At 51.8% G+C, this 22,169-nt stretch overlaps 1 protein-coding gene and 1 non-coding gene across 2 annotated transcripts; both read left to right on the top strand.

Moving 5' to 3' along the window:
* The first annotated feature begins 4,588 nt into the window (after positions 1 to 4,588).
* On the top strand, positions 4,589 to 4,695 carry LOC117804292. Its single transcript, XR_004628632.1, has one exon. It is a non-coding gene; the product is annotated as a U6 spliceosomal RNA (small nuclear RNA).
* Positions 4,696 to 5,978: 1,283 nt separating this feature from the next.
* Positions 5,979 to 13,896, top strand: ZP3 (zona pellucida glycoprotein 3). Its single transcript, XM_002925817.4, has 8 exons — positions 5,979 to 6,317; positions 7,887 to 8,005; positions 9,614 to 9,717; positions 9,791 to 9,968; positions 10,068 to 10,185; positions 12,791 to 12,882; positions 13,009 to 13,151; positions 13,668 to 13,896. The coding sequence occupies exons 1-8, from the start codon at positions 6,012 to 6,014 to the stop codon at positions 13,886 to 13,888; spliced, it is 1,281 nt and encodes a 426-aa protein (XP_002925863.2). The 5' UTR covers positions 5,979 to 6,011; the 3' UTR covers positions 13,889 to 13,896.
* The last annotated feature ends 8,273 nt before the right edge of the window (positions 13,897 to 22,169 follow it).

Genomic DNA, 22,169 nt, shown 5'->3' with positions numbered 1-22,169 from the left:
CATAACACCGGGATCACGCCCTGAGCCGAAGGCAGACGCTTAACCGCTGTGCCACCCAGGCGCCCCTTTTGCCCTTCTGTATAAATTTTAGAATCACTTTGTCAGGTTCCATACACACACACACACACACACGCACGCACGCACGCACGCACACGCCCACACACACCTGTGGGGATTTTGGTAGAGATTACAGATTAACTTTGGGAAAATTGAGCTCTTTATGATACTATGCTTCCCATCCATGAATATGGAATAGCTTTCTGTGCATTTAGGTATTCTTTGATGACTTTCAATAAAGTTTCATAAAGTATTCCTCAAAGATCTTATGCATCTTTTGTTGGCATGATTTACGCCTAGTAACTTCATATTTTATTTCAGCAATTGCTTTTGGAAACCAGTTAAAAACCTTCTTCTGAAAGGGTTGCCACTGTTTTCCCTTTCACTTGAATCTGAGCTAGAGAAGGTTTATTTTTTATTTTGAAATCCTGTTTACCCTTGACCCTGATTCAGCAAATATGAACATTTTGCTGCATATACTTTCTCTGTATCTGTCTCTCTCTTTTTAAAAAAAATTATTTATTTATTTGAGAGAGAGAGAGAGAACACGAAGGGGAGAGGGGCAGAAGGAGAGGGAGGAGCAGACTCCCCGCTGAGCAGGTGGACCCAATGTGGGGCTCCATCCCAGGACCCTGGGATCATGACCTGAGCCGCAGGCAGATGCTTAACCCACTGAGCCCTCCAGGCACCCCTCTGTATCTCTTTATATTTGTATGTGTATAAATGAACATATACAAGCATGTATACACACACACACACGTACGAGTGTGCACACACACATATATATACGTACTTTTTCCAAAAACTGGACATCATCCCCTCACATGAGAAGCCACACGATGGCGGTTTATCCCACCAATGGGACGATGCTGATTCCACTGATGGTTAGTTAACTCCGATGATGTGGCTCAAGTGGTGTCTGCCAGATTTAGTCACTGTGAAGTAACCACTTACTCCTTTGTAATTAACACAGAATCTTGAGGGAGAAACTTTGAGACTATGCATTCCAGCTTCCATCAAGGAGTTTTTTGTTTTTTTCCTGTGTTGTTCTTATTGTGGTAAAATGTACATAACATAAAAGTTACCATTTTGGGGTGCCTGGCTGGCCCAGTCAGTGGAGCATACAACTCTTGATCTCAGGGTTGTAAGTTCAAGCTCCACGCTGGGTGTAGAGATAACTTAAAAATACAATCTTGGGGGACCCGGGTGGCTCAGCTGGTTAAGTGTTCGACTCATGATTTCAGCTCAGGCCATGATCTCTGGGTCGTGAGCTCGAGCACTGCTTTGATCTCTGCTTAAGCTTCTCTCTCCCTCTCCCTCTGCCTTTTCCCCACATGCATGCCTGCTCTCTCTCTCAAATAAATAAATAAATCTTTAAAAAAAATAAAATCTTTATTTATTTGTAAATAAATAAATCTTTAAAAATAAAATCTTTACAGGGTGCCTGGGTGGCTCAGTTGGTTAAGCGACTGTCTTCAGCTCAAGTCATGATCCTGGAGTCCCGGGATCAACTTGAGTCCCGGGATCAAGTCCTGAGTCGGGCTCCCTGCTCGGTGGGGAGTCTGCTTCTCCCTCTGACCCTCCCCCCTTCATGCTCTCTCTCATTTTCTCTCTCAAATAAATAAATAAAATATTTTTTCAATTACAAATAAAATCTTTATTGATTATATATTTATATATTTATAAAATATTTATTATGAATAATAATACTATGACTAAATAAATAAATAAATTTTACAATTTTAGTCATTCATAAGTATATAATTCAGTGGCATCTAATTCATTCACACCATTGGGCCACCACTGCCACCATCCATCACGTTTCCTCCAGCTTTATCAAGACATAATTGCATAACATTGTGTGAGTTTAAGGTGGACAACAGGTTGATCTGATACTCATATATTGCAAATGATTATCACCACAGCTAACACCCCCATGGTACCATCAACTAATTTTTATATACATGATAATTCTTGCCTGAATCTATTACTATAATGACTGCAACTGGTCATTTTTTTTAAAGATTTAGTTATTTTTCTGAGAGAGAGAGAGAGAGCGCCTGCGAGCATAGCAGGGGGGAGGGGCAGAGGGAGAAGGAGAGAGAATCTCAAGCCGACTCTGCTGCTGAGCACAGAGCCCTAGACGTGGGGCTTGATCTCACAACGCTGAGATCTGACCTGAGCCAAAACCTAGATGCTCAACTGGTTGTGCCACCCAGGTGCCCCCAAATGGTCATTTTCTTTCTTTTTTTTTTTTTTTAAAGATTTTATTTATTTATTTGACAGCGAGACAGCCAGCGAGAGAGGGAACACAAGCAGGGGGAGTGGGAGAGGAAGAAGCAGGCTCCCAGCGGAGAAACCTGATGTGGGGCTCGATCCCAGAATGCCGGGATCACGCCCTGAGCTGAAGGCAGACGCTTAACGACTGCGCCACCCAGGCGCCCCACAAATGGTCATTTTCTAACTGAGCATTCCCCCTGTGATAGTGTTCTACTGTAAGGAAGTTTCTTCCCTTTTATGGAAAAAATTTTCCCATTTATGTGTTTTTATGTATTGTCCGAATGGATGCCCATAGATTCTTACTTTAGTGGATGTGGAGTCCTTGTTGTCTTCATTCATTTTGATAACAAAGTTGTCCCCAACTTGGACAGTGGGACTGCCCCCCCCCCAATTCAATTTGGCTTGGGTCCTTTGGACAGGTCCTCATCATTTTGTGAACATTTTTTGCCATAACAAGATATTCCAGATTCACCTTGTACTTTCCTGGCCCTTGCCCTGGAATCACCCAGTCCTCCAAGGAGCCCTGGGTCCCCCTGTTAGAGAGGAAGAGTATTTGGAGACCAATATCTGGGCTCTAAGGAATTTTAAGGAAACCACTCTGGGCTGGTGGCTCCGCCTTTGGTGATTCTGGCCACCAGGTGGCAGCACTTTGCAGAAAAATGCAAAAGACCCAGAATCTGGGCTGGGTTGGGAGAGTGGGGGCTCCTCACACCCCCTCACCAATTTCTTCATGTCTTATTTTTTATTTGTTTGTTGGTTTGTAAATTCTAAGCCCAACATGGGGCTTAAACCCATGACCCTGAGATCAAGAGTCACATACTCCACCAACTGAGCCAGCCAGGTGCCCCATGTCCTTTACCCTGAAGCCTTCTAGGAGGGAATAGTTCCGGGGCACAGAGGGAGAGGGCATGGACCCCAAGGCTTCAAGGAGGCCTTCATTTCTAGTCCCCAGCCCACCCCACTCTATTTCCAGCACAGTCCACAAACACAGCTGTGGGCTACAAGCACGGAAAGGCCCCTTCCCCAGAGAGCCACCACTCCTAAGACGGAGTGTTTCCAACTAGCTGTTCTTTGGGGCTTCGGGTCACAGCTGGCTCCCTCCCTCTAGACCTGGTAGGTAGGTTAAAAAGAGAAAACCACAGGCCCAAAAAGGCATCACTTGTGTTAAGGCCCCAAGTCAGTAAACCAACTATACGTTCAATCCCTTGGAAATGTAACCTTAAAAAAAAAAAGATTTGTTTATTTATTTATTTTAGAGTCAGCGAGAGAGAAGGGTGGGGGAATGGAAGGGCAGAGGGAAGAAAGAGTCTCAAGCTGACTCTCTGCTGAGCATGGAGCCCCACGTGGGGCTTGACCTCACAACACTGAGATCATGACCTGAGTTGAAATCAAGAGTCAGACATTTAACCAACTGAGCAACCCAGCCTCGCCAGAAATGTAACCTTTAACTAGCCAATGTAGGAATTTCCTGCACTAGGTTCAGCACTAGGAAGTTTACTGAAAGACCCCTTCCATTCCCCTTGAGGGGGCGACCTTGCCTAAAGCAATGAATTCTTTCTAATGATTTCCTTTGTTCCACTTTCTCTTTTTAATTTTTTTTAAAGATTTTATTTATTTGAGAGACAGAGAAAGAAAGAGAGCATGAGCAGGGGGAGGGGCAGAGGGAGAGGGACAAGCAGACTCCCCGCTGACCTCGGAGCCCAACATGGGACCTGATCCCAGCACCCTGAGATCATGACCTGAGTCAAAGTCAGACACTTAGCCCACTGAGCCACCCAGGTGCCCCTCCCTCTCTATTTTTAAAAAACCTTTCATTTCCTGTGGCTCTTTGGGGTTCCCCTCTATCTGTTAGATGGGATGCTGCGTGATTCATGAAGCAAACAATAAAGCCAATTAGCTCTTTAAAATTTACTGGGTTGGGCACCTGGCTGGCTCAGTTGGCAGAGCATGCAATTCTTAATCTCGGGGTTATAAGTTTGAGCCCCACACTGGGTATAGAGATTACTTAAAAATAAAATCTTTGGGGCACCTGGGTGGCTCAGTCGGTTAAGTGTCCAACTGGGTTTTGGCTCAGGTCATGACCTCACCGGTGGTGGGATCCAGCCCCACATCAGGCTCCACACTCATCAGGGAGCCTGCTTGAGATTCTCTCTCCCTCTACCCCTCCCCCAACAGGCGCACACGCATGTGCACGCACTCTCTCTCATAAATAAATCTTTAAGAAATAAAATAAAAAACAAAAAAATTTTAAGTGCTCACTTTAGCAACACATATACTAAAATTGGAATAATACAGAGAAGATTAGCATGGCCCCTGTTCGAGAATGACACTAAAATTCATGAGCATTCTGTATTAAAAAAAAAAAAAGATTAAAATCTTTTTAAAAAATAATAAATAAAATTCACTGGGTTGTATTTTTGTTATTTAACACAGCGAACCCAGAGGGGAGGGTTTCCCCGAGGTGAGCTTGGAGCTGCTTCTCTGTGCCGGCGGCCTCCACACCCCACACTGCCTCCCACAACCAATGTTGGTTAAGTCAAAGGAAGTTGGGGGGTAATCTCTTCCCTTCACTTATTATCCCACAAGTAAACTAGAGTACATATTTAAAAAAATACCCCCCCCCCCAAAAACCCACCAAGGGACTGTTTAAGCAACTTAAACCTATGGTTTGATTACTTCAGAAGTAAGCATTTGCAAGTGAGTCCACCCTTCTGTGGGAATTAGGCGCCATTAATTTCTTTTTTTTTTAAGTAATCTCCACACCCAACGTGGGGCTCGAACTCATGACCCCAAGATCAAGAGCCGCATTCGACCGAGCCAGCCAGGCACCCCGGTGAGATTAATTTTTGTAGTCCTCCTCGCCTCTTCCTGGCAGAGTAGTCCATCAGTATATGTCGACCCTGCCAGTCTTTCTTCACCCTCTCCCACCAGGACTGGTATAGTAACCACCGGACCCTCTTCTCTGGTCCTATCCCTTCCCAGCCAGCGCCCCCCAGACCGCCCCACCCACCTAAACTGCCACTCTCACTCCCTCCTGGGGAACCGCGGCTCCGGCATGTCTGAGCTCCCGGGCTTTTCTCCCAAGCCCACCCAGTGCCCTCTCTTCACCTCTGTTCACACAGCTGCTTCTACCTAACCTGACCTCCCCTCCTACCTCCCGTAAAATTGGGCAACAACCGCTAAAATTCCCTGGTCTCCTAATGAGGCCTCCTCCTGTTCTCTCACTTGGAATGAACTCCATGCCACCCCTGATCCGTCCCACCCCCCTCCAATCAAGGCCTTTCTCTCCATCTCCCCCGTAGACCTGGGACCACTCCTACCTCCCTCGCTGGGCCAGCGAAGGGCTGACACATGGGAGTGGGAGTAGGGAAGGGGCAAGACGCTATGAGTGAATACGCTGCCCGCCCACGCTTGTCAGATTTAACTTGAGCACAAATCACTTGGAAAGAGAGTAAAACACCAGATTCTGACTCGGTAGGTCTGGGGTGGGGCTGAGAGTCTGCAGTTCGAACAAGCTGCCAGGTGATGCGAAGCTGCTAGATTGGGGACTGGCCCCCTGATTGGTTGGGGAAGGGAGGCAGGTGGGAGCCCAGGTGCAGGTGGCATCATCCGGGGTATAAGACCGCTGGGTGGTGGCTGGTCAGGAGTTGCCAGGGGGAGTGACTGGAGGAGCCATGGGGCTGAGCTATGGGCTCTTCATCTGCTCTCTGCTCTTGGGAGGCACGGGGCTGTGCTACTCCCAGACCACCTGGTGGGGTGAGACCCCCTACCCATTGCCATCTAGGCCCCCCGTGGTGGTGGAGTGTCTGGAGGCCCAGCTGGTGGTCACTGTCAGCAAAGACCTGTTTGGTACTGGGAAGCTCGTCAGGCCTGCAGACCTCACCCTGGGTCCGGAGAACTGTGAGCCCCTGGGCTCTGTGGACACGGATGATGTGGTCAGGTTCGAGGTCGGGCTGCATGAGTGCGGCAACGGGGTGCAGGTGAGACTTGGCCCCTTTGGTGGCCATGGGGAGTGTGGATGCAGAGCCAGGGAGAGGCTGGGCCAGAGCCCTTTCACTGGCTGAGGGTAAGGGGCAGCTGAGGCCTGAAGCTTGGGATTGGCGACTTGACAGTGGCTGAAAGTGCTTGTCCCTAGTGGCTGGATTCAGGCGGGGTGGAGTCCAGAGACGGCCGGCCTGCGCACTTTGGGCCAGACAGGGAATCTCCCACTCTGATTCCTGAAGGTCTGTGAAGCCCTGGAGGGCAGCCAGGAGAGATGTGGCTTTGAGGGAGTGTTAAGGGTCCCCGGGGGGTGGGGACGCTTAACTCGGGAGGCAGGTACTGAAGAGCTAAGTAATTCAGGCTACAAGGAGGGGCTTTCAGCAAGGCAGAGGTGGACTGGGCCCAGGATCCCTAGCTGGTCCCCGATTCCCTGGGCTTCCTGCCACCCCACAGCCCGTCCTCTCCTTTGTCCTGGGCTCTTGCCCATCTGGCCCTGGACTCACAGCTCAGCTTGGCTAAGGTAGGGGCAAGCTCAGTAAGTACCTGGAGCCCTCCTGGGGCTCTGATCCCCATGCTGCCCGCATCCCCAGGGCTTGCCCTGAGGCCTCCTGGCCCTTGTTTCCCCAGGAAGAGGACAGGGAGCCCAGAGAACCCCAGGTGTTACTTGAGGAATCATTCTGGTTGAGTAACTCCGAAACTTTGTTCATTAGAACCACCCGGGGAGCATTTAAAAATCCTGATTCCCGTCTCCTGGGCTAAATCAGGCCAGCAGTGGGAAGCCAGCCAGCTAGCGATGTCCTTAAGGCCCCCAGGTGACTCCAATACACACAACCGGGGCAGGGGTCTCCCAATTCTGCCTGATAAGCATGACCTGGGGCCAGGCCCTGTGCTGTCTCACCAGTTGGGCGGGTAATTGGTTTAATGCCCTGAGCTTCGGAACAGAGTGACCCACAGATGCTGCTGCTGGTCCTTTTGGGGCCCTCGCTAACAGAAAGCTAGGACTCTACCCTAAAGATGGAGTGGTTTGGGCAGTGCCAGGCAGCAGCACGGTCACCTCCCGGGTGGCCCCTTGAAAGATCCAAGTATCTGGTAGCACCTGCCTGAGCTCTTCCGGCCTCAGGCAACCACTGACCCAGTTTCCCTTTCTGTGATGTGGGTATGAGAAGTCAGAAAAGGAAGGGCAAGTTGAGTCTTAATTGCTGTGGCTGTGAGTTAAAGTTCCTGGAACTTTCTGGGTTCTTCCAGGTGGCTTTCTTGGTCTCAGGCCTTCCCTGCCCCCCTTCCACCCCCAAAAGGAAACAGCGTTGGGATGGGGCTCAGCAGCCTGGGAAGGGGAGCACATGCCCAACACCCCTGGTTTTAAGGCACCGCTTGGGGCCTGACAGCTGATCCAGACCCCTGTGGTGGCATCACAACCCCGGAGATGGAGGTTGGAGGGTGGACCCTGTTCAGGCTTTCCCATGGGTTAGTGGGAGGGTGGGCTTGGAGTCCAGGGCCCGGGGCCGCCCTCCCTGCACCTTTGTGTGGGCCGGTGATGCTGGTGGGGTAACCGCTCCCGTTCCGCTCAGGTGACCGACAGCGCTCTGGTATACAGCACGTTCCTGCTGCATAGCCCCCGGCCCGCGGAAAACCTGTCCATCCTGAGGACTAACCGCGCTGAGGTTCCCATCGAGTGCCACTATCCCAGGTCAGTGTGCGACCGGCCCCTCTGGCGGCCTGGCTGCTGTAAGGTGTGAGTAGTTAGGTTGACGTCACGGCCCTCCACCCCGGCTGGGAGTGGGGAGCCGCCGGAGTCTACCTTGAGCTTCTTGGCGGGAGCTGCAGGCCCAGGCCCGCGCCGAAGTCCAGAAGAACTCTCTGGGCAGGGGGACATTCTAGGCTTGGGTACTGCAGCCTGCGCTTTGCCTCTGGCTTCCCCCAAGACACCCACGAAGGTGGGAGAAACCCCTTAAGCCTTAGCACCAAGCATGTCCCTGTGACCTTGGCCCCTGGGGCATGAGGAGAGGATGACTGTGGCTCATGATGACGAGGCCACAATGCCGGGTCCTGTGCGGCTCAGCTGAGGGCAGCGCACACAGGCTGGCAGGAGGCAAGGGAGGTGGTGCTGATACCTTGAGGGCGTGGGATTGGGGAGGGGTCCTGGTAGAGGCTCCCAGAACAAGCTCTGGCCTGGGAGGGTGCCTCCGGGACAGGTAGGACTGACAGTCTGGGCAGAGTCACACACTCCCCAGGGGGGGTGCAGCGTGCCACTAGTGGGGCCTGGAGCCCAGGGCCTAGTCAACAAGCGAAGGGGGACAGAGGGATTCTAAAGGCCTGACCAGATCCAGAGAAGGTGCTCAGGCTCACACCTTAGCAGGCACGCCTCCCTGAGAGCCCAGCTGAACGGGTAAGAACTGTTTCTCAACCCAGAAGGACCTCTGGCAGCTGGAACCGGGGGCAGATGGAGTTGGTGAGACCAGCCGAGATGTGGTGGAATGGGTTCTGAACCCCTGGCAGCAGGGGTGGAGGGAGCTCAGAGCCCAACCAGGTCGGGTGGGGGAAGACGGAAGACCCAAGGGCAGGAAGGCCAGCCGCCCCCATACTAGTTTGAGAGGCTGAAGGCCTCCTGGGATCACGGCTGCCTCGCTTTAGGATGTCTCTGCCCGGCGCTACCTGAGAGCATGGGCTTGCCTGGCTCGATGGCGGCGGGCAGTGCAGGGTCTGCCCCAGGCTGGGATGCTCTGTCCTCACTCCAGATACTAGAGGCCTAGACGCGGCCTCTTGCATGAGACCTAGTGGGGTTGGCAGGGCAGACCTCGGGAGACATCCCACTGCTTCCAAGGACCTTCCCATCCAGGTATAGGCTCAGACGGTCCCCGTGGCCTCTCAAAAACCAGAGGCCTCTCTGTATTTATCTCTGAAGGGCTTCACCAGCACCCCCCCACCCCGCCTCGAGAACCCTGAGTGGTGCAGAGAGGACTGGCTGCCTCAGACCCAAAACCTGACTCTCTGGGGTTAACTGAGAAGACAACCTGGGTCTAGAGCCCAAACTCTGAAGTCAGGTGTATCTCATCTTTGTGCCTCAGCTGCAATGTCCTCACAGCTGCAGGGAGGGGCCCACTCACAGGTGTGGAGTTTGGGAGGGGCAGGGGGCAGGCTCAGACTTGGGGCATCTGTTCAGCTGCCTTGGACTTGCTGCCTGGCTGGGCCCCAGCTGAGGACCCTGGGGTGAGGTAGAAACGAGAGATACACCCTCTCTGTTGAAGCCAGATGGGGTGAGCTCAGAACAGGTGTGGACAGCTGCCTTTCTCCACAGACACAGCAATGTGAGCAGCCAGGCCATCCTGCCCACCTGGGTGCCCTTTAGGACCACGGTACTCTCAGAGGAGAAGCTCGTTTTCTCCCTCCGCCTGATGGAGGGTAAGCAAGGAGGGCTGGCGGAGGGGGGCTGGCAGGGAGCTCCGGCGGTCTCACCCCTGACTGTGCCTTTCAGAGGACTGGGGCTCTGAGAAGCGGTCCCCCACCTTCCAGCTGGGAGACGTAGCCCACCTCCAGGCCGAAGTCCACACTGGCAGCCACGTGCCACTGCAACTGTTTGTGGACCACTGTGTGGCCACGCTGACACCAGCCCGGAATGCCTCCCCTCATCACACCATCGTGGACTTCCACGGGTGAGCGCTGGGTCACCTCTCTAGGGAGCCCTTGTAACACCCTGACCACCACCACCTGCTTCAGCCCCCGACTCCATTGTCCACTCCTTCTCTTCAAAGCTGTCTTGTGGATGGTCTCTTTGATGCCTCTTCTGCCTTCAAAGCACCCAGACCCAGGCCAGAGACTCTGCAGTTCACAGTGGACATGTTCCACTTTGCTAATGACTCCAGAAACACGGTAATTAACCTTTAAAAAATAACTTGGGGGCACCTGGCTAGCTCAGTCAGTGGAGCATGTGACTCTTGATCTCAGGGTTGAGAGTTCAAGCCCCACGTTGGGCGTGGAGCCTGCTATGGGGGGTTGGTGAGAGACTTGGAATAAGATTGAACTATAGTCAGGCTGACCAGGTTTACTGTCTGCTGTGGGTCACCAGCTATCTCCTTAAGCAATGACCTGATAGCTCTGTTCCTGTCCCCAAACTCTGAACTCAGCAGATAAAGCTGTGGGCTCTAATGAGATCTTCAAGGAAGAAGCATGGGCGGCACAAACACTTATAGGGAGGTAGGAAACCCATGAAAGGTGGGGAGAATCCAGGGTCTTCAAAATAGAACAAACCAGGGGAAGAGCTAATGGCTCGGATGAGATGAGGACCACCTACCACGGCACCTGGTGGCCAGGTCACTAACCTGGTCTTTGCCATGGTGGGCAGGGCCAGAAGCCAGATGAAGGGTTGAGCAAAGGGGTTGACAAAAACAGGTGTCAGCTTTCCTGGAGGCTTTTTGGAAGGGCGAGGAAAACAGGTATGAATTTTTCCTATGGCAGTGTCGTGAACGTGATCGTAGACTAGACCAGTGACTTTTTGAAACTTGAATGCATCAGTGGCAACTGGAGGGTTTACCGAAATAGGTTGGGCCCCACCCCCAGGACTTGGTTTTGCATTCGTAACCTCTCCAGGTGGTGTTGATGCTGCTGCTGGCTCTGGGAACCACCCTTTGAACTGCTAAGCTAGAAAGCCCAACCTAAAACTTGGGGGTGGAGAGGGAGGGAGTGAAGACATGGACTGCTTCTGATGGCTGGGGTAGGAAGCACAGGTAGGACTGGTCTCTAGCCAGAAAGTGCTGGTAGAATTTCACAAATAAAAATCAAGTAGCTCTTAAATAAGTTTCCTGAGCTAGGAGCTGGGGATGTGAAGTTTGGAATAGCTGGTCAGAAAGTGATCGCAGCAGGGATTCCCCCCCCTTAATTCTGGCTCTATACTCATCACCTGGAAAGGTCATAGAATCCCATCTTTTCACTTAATTGGGGTGGGGACTGGCATCCCTTTTCTAACATTGTATTATGGAAATCCTCATCTGATGAAAGAATTTCACACAAATACCCATACACCCATCTAGATTTCTACCATTAGGCTAAAGGATGAATGACAGTAAAATACTGTCTTGTTTTACTCGGAAATCATCAAAAGCTACTTAACCACCCAGGGGACTCTAATAAGCAACTGGGTTTACAAACCACTAAACCAAAGGCTTATATGGCTGAGGGGCATTAAGGGGTAAACCCGGTGAATTTGTGGATGACACGGAGGCTACCTCCCCGTGCCCAGCAGTTCTGTTCTGAGAACAGGAAGTTTGATACAGGCTGGTCGAGAGCAGGAAGGGTGTGAATCGAGGCTGTTGGTGAGATGTCCTGAAGTTCCTGACGGTGGGTCCTAGGTGGGATGGGGCTGCGGATAAAGGAGAACGGGCTGAGAAAGGGTCCTGGTCCCCTAGATCAGTGACCTTGTAAGTCCTAGAGTGGAGGATCCTAGTCGGGGTGGGGAGTGCCATTGACTTCAGAGGTGACCTACTGGGGCGAAGAGAGGGGATGAGGTTTCATATGGGTGGTGCCTATCAGCACAGGTGCAGCCTGAGCTGGTATCTCAATCTCTAGGGATTTTGGGGGGGGGGCACCAGAGACCAGAGGATGATGTGTGTCAGTGGAAGGCAGCCTTAGCTCGGGGAGGGTTCTCCCTCAACAGTAAACGGGATGGTTTGGCTGACTGTGTCCAAGGCACAGAAGTAAACCTTTACTCAAGAGGAACAGAGAACCATTCTAGAGTCTTAGGTCCCTGTTAACATAAAAAAATGTACTGGGAAGAAGCGTGAGGATAGAAGCAGTGCTTTCCTGAAATAGAGATCCTAAGGGACCCTAGAGCTCTCCTCTGCTGGGGCAGATAGAAGGCTGGTGGCCTGGGGTGCCTGGCGGGCTCAGTCGGTGGAACATGTGACTCTTGATCTTGGGGTTTTCAGGCCCCACATTGGGTGCAGAGATTACTTTAAAATCTTAAACAAAACCAGTGGCTAGAAGTACATCCTACCCTTGTTCAGATTTCTGAAGTGGCTTCCCTGCTGGTACACTCAGCCACTAGGTGGTGGCCAAGGTTTGTGCTGCAGAAGACTTAAGAGAAGGTGGTAGAAATTCTCTGTCCTTGTAGGGTTGGCAGGGTGCGCCAGAACACTGCCTGGAGTGTGAGGGGGAACCTCTGCCTGGGGATGCCTCTGCCGAGAGGACCAGGACTGACCTGAGCCCTGGCTTTGTGTCAAAATTTCCCCTATCCCAGGTGGTAGGGTGGTAAGTGGTTAGAGTCTGAGAAAGCGAGGGGGGGGGCGGTTGTAATGAAGCTGGTAGGTTCCAATCTAGAATCTGAGCTACCACTTCTCCACTCTTGGGAAACTTCACCTCTGACCCTCTACTCCTATCTCTAAAACGGAACTCTGCCAAGGGTTAAGGATTAAAGAACTGGCTTGTTCAAGTCCCTGGTAGAGCCTGGAATCCCACCAGTAACAGCTGCTCTTACTTCTAGGTTTACATCACCTGCCATCTGAAGGTCACCCCGGCTGACCAAGCCCCAGACCAGCTAAACAAAGCCTGTTCCTTCATCAAGTCCACCAAGAGGTTAGACATGGCTGGGGTTGAAAGCCTGAGCGGCCTCCCTGGGGTCTGTTCCCTTAGTATGTACGTCAGCTGCGGGCTGGTTCCTGAGGGCAACAGGGCCATCTGATCTTGTCTTCCCCTGTTCAGGTGGTTCCCCGTAGAAGGCACTGCTGACATCTGTCGCTGTTGTAACAAAGGCAGCTGTGGCCTTGCAGGCCATTCCAGGAAGCTGTCCCACCTAGAGAAAAGGTGGCCCAACTCTGCTTCCCGAGCCCGAAATCGCAGGCACGGTAGGTGTTAAGACCCTGGCAGCTTCTTGCCCTCTCCTCCGTCTAGGGTACCTGCTGTCCCTGCGGGGTGCCATTCCTCCTTGGTCCCCCATTTAAGGCTGCTCACCACTGGGGGAATGCTGTTTTGGGCTTTCTTACATAGAAGACTTGGGGGGGCTCTAAACCCAGCATCAGCCAGGGGTTCTGAGTAGGGTGTGATTGGGAGTGTGGGGAGAAAACGCAGCTTTTTTTATTTTTAAAGATTTTATTTGTCAGACACAGGGAGCAAGCAGGGGGAGAGGCAGGCAGAGAGAGAAGCAGTCTCCCTGCTGAGCGAGGAGCCCGATGCAGGACTCATCCAGTCCTGGGACCATGATCTGAGCCAGAGGCAGCCGCTTAACCGACTGAGCCACCCAGGTGTCCCATAATGCAGCTTTGAGAACAAAACCTACTAGTTCAGTCTGAAACAGAGCAAAACCCTCCATCTGACCCCTGGTTCGGGACTAAGGTGACCCTCAGGTGTCCTGTGTCTTTCAGTGACTGAAGAAGCAGAGATCACCGTAGGGCCTCTGATCTTCTTGGGAAAGGCTGGTGATGGTGGTGTGGAGGGGTCCACCTCTCCTCCCACCTCTGTGATGCTGGGCTTAGGCCTGGCCATGGTGGTATCCCTGACTCTGGCTACCATTGTCCTGCTCCTGGCCCGGAGGCATCGCCCTGCTTCCCGCTCTGTGATCTGCCCTGTGTCTGTTCCCCAATAAAAGAAGAAAGTGAGCTCTCGGGTGCGGTGCAGTGATGTCAGGGGAGGGGGGGGAGGGGGGCAGATGAGAGAACAGTGCTGTGGGCTCCAGTAGCACCCTTCAGCAAGGACTGTTGGCACTCTAGCGTCGGGTGCTCTCTCCACAGCAGAGAGGCCAGACTGGGTTGTGAAGACAAGCCTGCATTTTCCTGGCTTTGGGCAACATGGCCTCCCTGGGAGCAGGGCTCACCTTCTGAGGCAGCAATCATCCCATGTCTCCAAGGAGGCCGAGATGTCAGCTATTGGGGGCAAAAGCAGGGTGGGCCTTGCCAGCCCCCACTGGGCTAGCAGAGGGTCTTGTGTCTCTGGACCCCGTGTGCCTGAAATGGGGGTGGGGGGCAGGTCGGAAAGGACGGAGTCCACTTCTCTAGGGGTAGCAGGCTAGAGGCCCAGAGGTGACCAGGTCCAGGGCCGTGGTCACCTTGGACCTGAGGCTGCTGTAAGGGAGTACGTCTGGGGTGCACGGTCAGTGTGAGTGTGCTGTGGCCAAGCCACAGACTCCGAGGTAGGCGCCTTGGGAAGGCTGAGCCCTGCTTGCAGCTTCCAGTCACTGGGGGGAGCTCCCTTGTTCCCTCTCTGATCGAGCTGCCTTCCTCTCCTAGGCCCGAGGGATGCCCAAGCAGCTCATGGCCCCCTCTCCAGGCTGGGGGTCCTGTTCCCTCTACTGCTAGCTGTGACACCCCACCCCCTTAGCTGGCTCCAACCTCACCCTGAATCCTCCTTCTGAGTGGGTGAAGGTCCCTTTCAGGAATTCCAGCTTTGCCGGTTACCTTCTCTGAGCCTGAGGCCCCTCATGGGCGAAGTGAGGCTAGCACTTGTCGGCAGGCTTGTTGGATGTAAATTGATTGGAACCAAAGGAGCTGAATTATTGTGTCTGGAATGGCTCCATCTGTGCTGGCCTGGGGCCTGGCTGAGGGCAGGGGCTCGGCTGCGTTAACCAGAGCATAGACAGATGTCTCAAGCACATTCAGAGCAAGGCTTTGTGATTTGGGGTCTGAGAACAGGGCCCTTGACCTTGGTTCTTGCCCTTCCAAGTGTGGTCTGTGGACACTATTAACATCACCTGGGGACTTGTGGAAATGCAGAATTTGTGGCCCCATCCCGGATGTAATCTGCGTTTTAAAATCTCCAGGTGATTCAGGTGTCTGAAAGTCCACTGGGTCAGGGGATTTGCATCAAGAAGGAATCATACCCCCGCCCCAGCAAATCAAGGTGTGCTTTGTGAGAGAGTAAAAGCCTGGAGGTAGGAGGGGTGGGCTTCCTGCAGCTGGTGATCCTGGAGCAAATCCTTAAAGATCCAGCAGGTCCTGGCCAGACAAAATGGGAGAGGCGGGTGTGGAGGGAGGAGAGGAAGGGAGAGCGCTTTCTCCTGGAAGAATGGAGGGCCTGGATGGCTTGTAAGGGGTGGGGTAGGAAGGGAGACCTCCCAGGGCCACTAACAATGTGAAAAGGAGCTACGCAATGGACGGTCCATGTCAAGACCCACAGGAACAGCAGAACATGGCCTGGAGGCAGAGAATCAGCCTGGCTCCCTGCCACTGCTGGCCTGGCAAGTCACTTCATCTATGAGACATGCTGGCCAGAGGCTAAGTGAGTAGAGTGCTCAATGGCCGCCTGACTCACGCAGCAGGACCTGGGCTTGCATCCCATCGCACCCAGCTCTACTCACCGAGCCTGTTTCCTCCTACTTAGCATCATTGCCTTTCAGATGGGGTTCTCCACTCTTCAGGGTTCTTGGGAGGAGTAATGTGGTACTTGGGGTCCAATGAAGGAACTCAGGACAAGTCTCCCCGAAGTGTGCTGCTCAGCCTTCAGCTCAAGCTAGGCCACATGCCAATGGGGACCCAACAGCTCAAGAGAAATTTTTGCCCCTCCCTTAACTAGAAGTATTAAAATGGGGGAGGGGGTGTCTTTTCCGGAATGGGAGTTTTTACCAGAAATTTTGTCTGAGTGACCCATCTTTGGGGAGGGGGGCAAACGTGACTTTTTTTTTTTTTTTTTAAGATTTTGTCAGTACAAGCAGGGGGAGTGGCAGGCAGAGGGAGAAGCAGGCTCCCTGCTGAGCAAGAATCCCAATGCGGGCTTGATCCCAAGATCCTGAGATCATGACCTAAGCCAAAGGCAGACGCCTCACTGACTGAGCCACCCAGGTGTCCCCAAACACCTGTGATTCTTGCCCTGTGAACTGCCGTACACTGCCTACCCTCTTCTTTAGCTCAGGATGGCCTATATACTTCATGTTACCTTTGTCTTTGGGAACCCCACGTACACAAGTGGTTCATACCTACAAAATTAAATCTGATTTTTTGCCTGTTAACTTGTCTCCTGTCAACTTGCAATTTACCCGCGTGAGTTTGCACCTTAGGAAGTCAAACCACACCAGGCTGAGCAAATAAGGAGATCACAGGGAAAGGCTTCCAACGCAGTGACTGCTCAAAAAAGAGGGTGGATGGGTTCCTTGGGTTTAGGGTTAGGATGACTAGATAAGGAAGCCCTGTCTTCCTACAGAGGTGGGCGTAAGGTGGCGCATGCGTCTTAAGGAAACATGCCTAGACTTCCCTCATACATCATGTAAATGAGGCTGGGTGGAGATTTTAGTGCTCTAATGAGGTAAAGGTGATTGTGGGTCATTCCAGAGGTCACTCCATGGTCCATCTGCGCAGGTGCGAGTCAGCTATCACTCAAAAAGGTCTGGGTGGTCTGGCCCTGTGGGAGGTCTGGTCAAGACAGCTGCCGTCACCTGAGCGGTGGTTTCAGGGTTCATTTGCCTGAGTTCAGAGATAAGCCGGGAAGAGGAGCAAAGAGCAGAGGGGGAAGCGTAAGACAAAGTTGAGTACAAGCAGGTGTGCAGTGAACGGTCAGGTCCTGGGGTCTAGCTGGGGACAAAATCCTTAGACCAGCCAGAGAGACCTTCTGGAGGCGACAGAATTCACACTCCCAGCCGCCAGCATGTGTTCATACAGAAGTGCTCCATGAGCTTCCAGAACACGCCAGGGGGGACTGTCCCTGCAACAGCCACCCATCCGTTATCTGCCCTCCTGTTTCTGGGGCTTGCAACATCCTGGGAACTCTCTCATTCAACTTCTGCTGTCCTCGGCGGGAACAGGAAGTGGCTGTATCTGGTTGTGGGGAGGAAGTGTGACTAGAATGTGACCCTGGATGTCAGCCTCAGCCAGTTGTAGGCGGGCCTCTGTGCTGCGCGAAGCTGGCCTCCCAGCAGGGCCGGAGAGGCCACCTCCAGCAGTGAGCACAGAAGGCCTTGCCTTCCAGACTCCACTGGAAGTTTGGGGAAGTGAGGCAGCTAGCAAGCAACAGAGGGCTGTCTGGATTTCCATTGCTCACAGCCACTGTTTCCCTGGCGTTTGGGCAAGTTTCCTATTACATCCAGTGAAACTCCCGGTAGATCAACACTTTGTGGGTTTAAAACTTTGCCTTGGGGGCGCCTGGGTGGCTCAGTCATTGAGCGTCTGCCTTTGGCTCAGGGCGTGATTCGGGTGTTCTGGGATGAGCCCCACCGTCAGGCTCCTCCACTGGGAGCCTGCTTCTTCCTCTCCCACTCCCCCTGCCTGTGTTCCCTCTCTCGCTGGCTGTCTCTCTCTCAAATGAATAAATAAAATCTAAAACAAAACAAAACAACCCAAAAAACTTTGCCTTGGTGCTTCCTGGTAGCCAGGGGAAAAAAGGAGAGGGGGTTGTTGAAAAAGACAATGAGGGGTGGGGTGTGGGGGGAGTAAAATCATGCTCCAGTAAACACAAAATGAAAATGTGTCAAAGGTCTTGTTGTAACTCCTTCCTTGAGGGAAACCGCAGGATGTTAAAACTGGTTCACAGGAGAATATGAAGAATTACATAAAGGTAATCAGGAATGCAGAAATGAATTTGCTGATAGATGCAAACTTGGCTTCCTCCGAAGGGCAGAAATCAATTGCATCTCCCCGGACAGACGGGAATCCATTGTAATCATTTGCATTACTACCGGCTTTCTACAATATACAGAATTGCAAAATACCTTGGGGTGCCTGGGTGGCTCAATCGGTTAAGCGTCTGCCTTTGGCTCCAGTGGTGATATCGGGGTCCTAGGATGGAGCCTCGAGTCGGGTTCCTTGCTTGAGCGGAGTCTGCTTCTCCCTCTCCCTCCACCCCTCTCCTCCCGCCACCCCCCCTTCATGTTCTCTCTCTCAATTTTGAAGAGAATAAATTTAAAAAGGCTAGACAAGGCAGACTTTTATAGAACCAGATAATCTGGAAGGTTGCTAGAGGACATCCAGTCATCTTTTTGCCCATGTCCGAGACACACACTTTTGCCTGATGGGTGTTGGATTTTTCAGGTATTTTTAGCAAGAGATTCTAAGCAGCTCCTAGGGACTAATGGAAGTCTTCAGGGGGAGGCTGGATACCACCAGAAAGATAGCTCTGTCTCTCGGGGGGCCTCTTGCCTTCAGGCTTGGAAACCTGGCTTGTCCACACACCACACTGAGCCCTCTCTTGAGCAACTCTGGACCCCAAACCGGGATGCCAGGGTATTAACTTACAATGAGGACAACTGGGATGGAGGGCATAGGTCAAGTGAGATTGCCTAGTGTTAAAACAAACTCCTCGGATGAATTCGCTGTGAATACACATCAGTTATTTCAGGCTTGCAGCAAGGGAACTAGCAAAAAGGACAAGCCAGTTCAAAACGTGTTCCAAGGGGCCAGGACTTACATAAGATAACGCTTTTAGGGTCTTCACTCCTGAGGCTGCAAAGCCATCATGCTTTTGTTGGCTGTGTAGGTCACACCTGGGTCCTGAGTGGGCACCGTTGCCCAGAGATGCCAGGTGCTGTCTATTAATCAGAAATAATGAGCAAGGCAGCTGTGGCTTCTAATCAGACAATCCCTCCAGAGTGTCAGATGGAGGCCAATTAGCCGAGGCACCAAGCAACAAAATTCTGCCTTTCCAAGCAAAACATCAGAAAGTGCTCGAGCCCCTTAGCGGAGATGCTGGGCCCCTGTGTCTAGCCTTTTCCCAGATTTACATTGATCTTTTCTTGCTCCTGGGTGAGCTGGGGTTGGTTCCAGGATCAGAACCTTCGGAAGCAGTAAATTCTGGCACCTGGAGTGGAGTCTCAGGACTTCTGGAAAAAAAAAAAAATTAAGTTTCTTTGGCCACTGTCACTCCCTGTTCCATGGCCAACAGCCACATTCTTTCTTGGGCCACGTCATTCATTCTCAGTTGCTAGGGAGCCTTCCAAGGCCTGCGGGCGGCAGCACAAACTCCAGCCTTTGAGACATTGAAACAAAACAACAAAAAAGCCCCACCACCAACCAACAAAGCTCCCCTTCTGGGCAGACGATTTTGTTATGAGAAAAATCCAATGCCAGGAATGTGGCAGCTCCTTTCACTCCCAGGAACACTTCATGCCGGGCATACCTAACCTGCCCTACTGTGTGTGTGTGTGTGTGTTGGTGGGGGACTCTCACATTTTTCAAACCAACACAAACAGGTGCACATTCTCTACGCTCTGCAAGTTCCTTTTTTACTTAACAATAGATCTTGGCCACCGTTCCATTAGCTCCTATGAATCTTCCTCATTCTTCCTACTCGTTTTCCAAGGTCATTTAACCAGCCCCCCTTCTGCTGGGCAGTTGCTTCCGATCCTTTGCCACATACATTGGTTTAAAGCTCAATTTGCAAGGGGCCGAGCCCGTTTCCCTCCTTTCCAGCTTCCCGGGGGACAGACATCCTGCTTCAGCCTCGGAACACAGCACACTCACCCTCTCATGCCTAAAAATTTAAAGTCCATGCCCCCCTCTCCCCATTCACCCTCTTGCTGCTGTCCTATTTTGCTTCTTTTCCCGACCAAAACTCTTTATTTTTCCCAAATAAAAATAGCCTTTCTTTTCAGGTTATAAAAAAGGAAACTATTCATTGGTACACACTCAAATGATGCAAGAAAAGTACAAAGAAAGTGAAAATCACCTGCTCTCCTGCTCCTCAGATGTTACTGTGTTGGCTAGTGTCCTTCCGGGCACACACAGCCACGGGCAACCTTATGTAAGTTGCCTCATTCCACACATGTGGCTTTATCCTCTTCCGCCTTCTGCCCCCCACCCCGATGTGTGGAACACAAAGGCTGTGCTTGGAAGAGTGGTCTGCACTCCTAGACTGCACGACCTTCACAGCCACAGACATCTATGCGCATCTATAGAGCCCCTGCTTCTCTATGGAAACCACTTTGGTCACAAATGGCCTCCCTATAGCGACGCTGGAAGTCAGGGGCGTTTCCTGAAGACCGCGAGATGAGAAAGCCCGGAACTGGCAGGCACGGGCTCTGGGTTCTGGTGTAGGCACCCCTCCCAGCAGACTGCCTTGTTGGGTCTCTCAGAAGTGCCTGTCACCACAGAGTGCCACCTTCATGGGACGCTCCCCTTGATTCTCTGCCACCATGCTCACCCCGGGGTCCCCCTGTCCAGCCTCCTTTCCAGACACTTCTATGTCTCCTCTGCTCTTCAAAAGTCAGTGTTCCTTAGTCCTGGACTCACCTCTTCTTATCTTCTGTGGTCTTTCCAGGTGATCTCAATCTCATTGCCTGTGACTCCCCAGTCCCTCTCTCTACCCAGATGTTCCAAAGCCTCCCAGCTGGATGTTCTTGCCCACCTCCCTACCTCACACTCAACTTGTTGACCGAAACCCTCCTCCCCTTTTCTAGTATGCTCTACCTCATGGGAAGGCACTCTATGCACCCAGACTTCCAGGCTGTGTCCTACTTCCTACCTCTGTGAAGCTTCTCCACCCTGGCCTTCCCCCTGGCTCCCACACTGGTCTCCAACCTGGGTAGCCCCATCAAGCCTCCCTCAGAGCTCCAGCTACTCCAGCTCTCTGATTTTGGATGTCCTCCCCTTTCCAGAGCCTATGTTCCAGAACCTGTCCAGCCCAACCTGCCACCGCTGTTCTGTTTGAGCCTGTAGGTGTGTGTGTGTGTGTGTGTGTGTGTGTGTGTGCAGTGGGATTTGGGGAACAATAACTATCACTCAAGCATTTCACTGAGGAAAAAGGAAGCACTTGAGAGAATACCTTTTGAGTGTAGAAAGGCTTTTCTAATGCTTCAGACCATTTCGTCTGCACCACCCTCCCCACCCCCACCACTCCCGGAGAGGTCAGTCACGTGGGGCTGCTCAAGTCTGGAGTTAGACACCACCTTGGTTTCAAGACCAGCTCTGCCAGTTGCCAGCTATGTGACCTTAGACACAACGCTTAAACTGTCTCAGTATGTCCCCATCTTTTAAAATGAGGATAAGGAGGGGGTGCCTGGCTGGCTCATTCGGTAGAGCATGCCACTCCTGATCTCAGGGTTGTGAGTTCAAGTCCCACGTCGGGCGTGGAGCCTACTTAAAAAAAAATGGGGATGACATTAGTACCTACCTCATTGAGGGGATTTACTGTGCAGGGATGCATGTCAAGTGCTTGGCACATGCTAGGTGCTTTAGAAATGTTGTGGGTGGTTTTGGGTGAGAATACTGAGATTCTGAGAGAAGAAGGGAAATGTCCCCAACCTAATCTGTAGTCACTGCAGTCACCTAGTGTAAATCACAGATAGAAAGTCACTCTTCAGTTCTAGAGAGGGCTGGCATCATTGGGAGAACCTGACTTCAGTGCTTCCCTGGACTCAAGAACTATATCCTCAAAGTCAGGTCCTAGGTCATGAAAAGTCCTGGGCGAGGGTCCCAGAAGTGGGCCCGCCACAGGCACTCCTTCCACTGCTTACTGACTTTGGGTGGAGAAGTCCCCCTCTCTGGGCCTCAGCTTCCTTTTCTATAAAATAAAGTTTTGAACAGAATGATAGGGGATGGGGGGAGGTGTCTCTTCCTTAAATCCCTGAGGAAGTATGAGTGACATTAGATTTATGTAAAGATACTCAACTGGAGTCCAAGATTCAGAGAACTCCAAACCCCCGAAACTGTGTGCAAGATCATATGTGTGACCTGTATATGCATGTGTGTGCACATTTCTATCTGAGCATATTTTGGGAATAGCTTTCTTTAGCTCTGTAAAGGAGGTCTGTGATCCCAAAAGAATAGTCAGCAACCTGGTTCAGGCCTTGCATTTAGACTACAGCAACAACTTCCAAATTGGTCTCCCGCTCCGTTCTCTGTCATTTATTTATTTATTTATTTATTTATTTATTTATTTATTTAAAAAGATTTTATTTATTTGACAGAGATAGAGACAGCCAGCGAGAGAGGGAACACAAGCAGGGGGAG

The sequence above is a fragment of the Ailuropoda melanoleuca genome, chromosome 10, assembly GCF_002007445.2.
Source record: "Ailuropoda melanoleuca isolate Jingjing chromosome 10, ASM200744v2, whole genome shotgun sequence".
Classification (NCBI taxonomy): Eukaryota; Metazoa; Chordata; class Mammalia; order Carnivora; family Ursidae; genus Ailuropoda; species Ailuropoda melanoleuca.
Note: the sequence above shows the minus strand (reverse complement) of the source record. Positions and strands in the feature narration are given on the sequence as shown.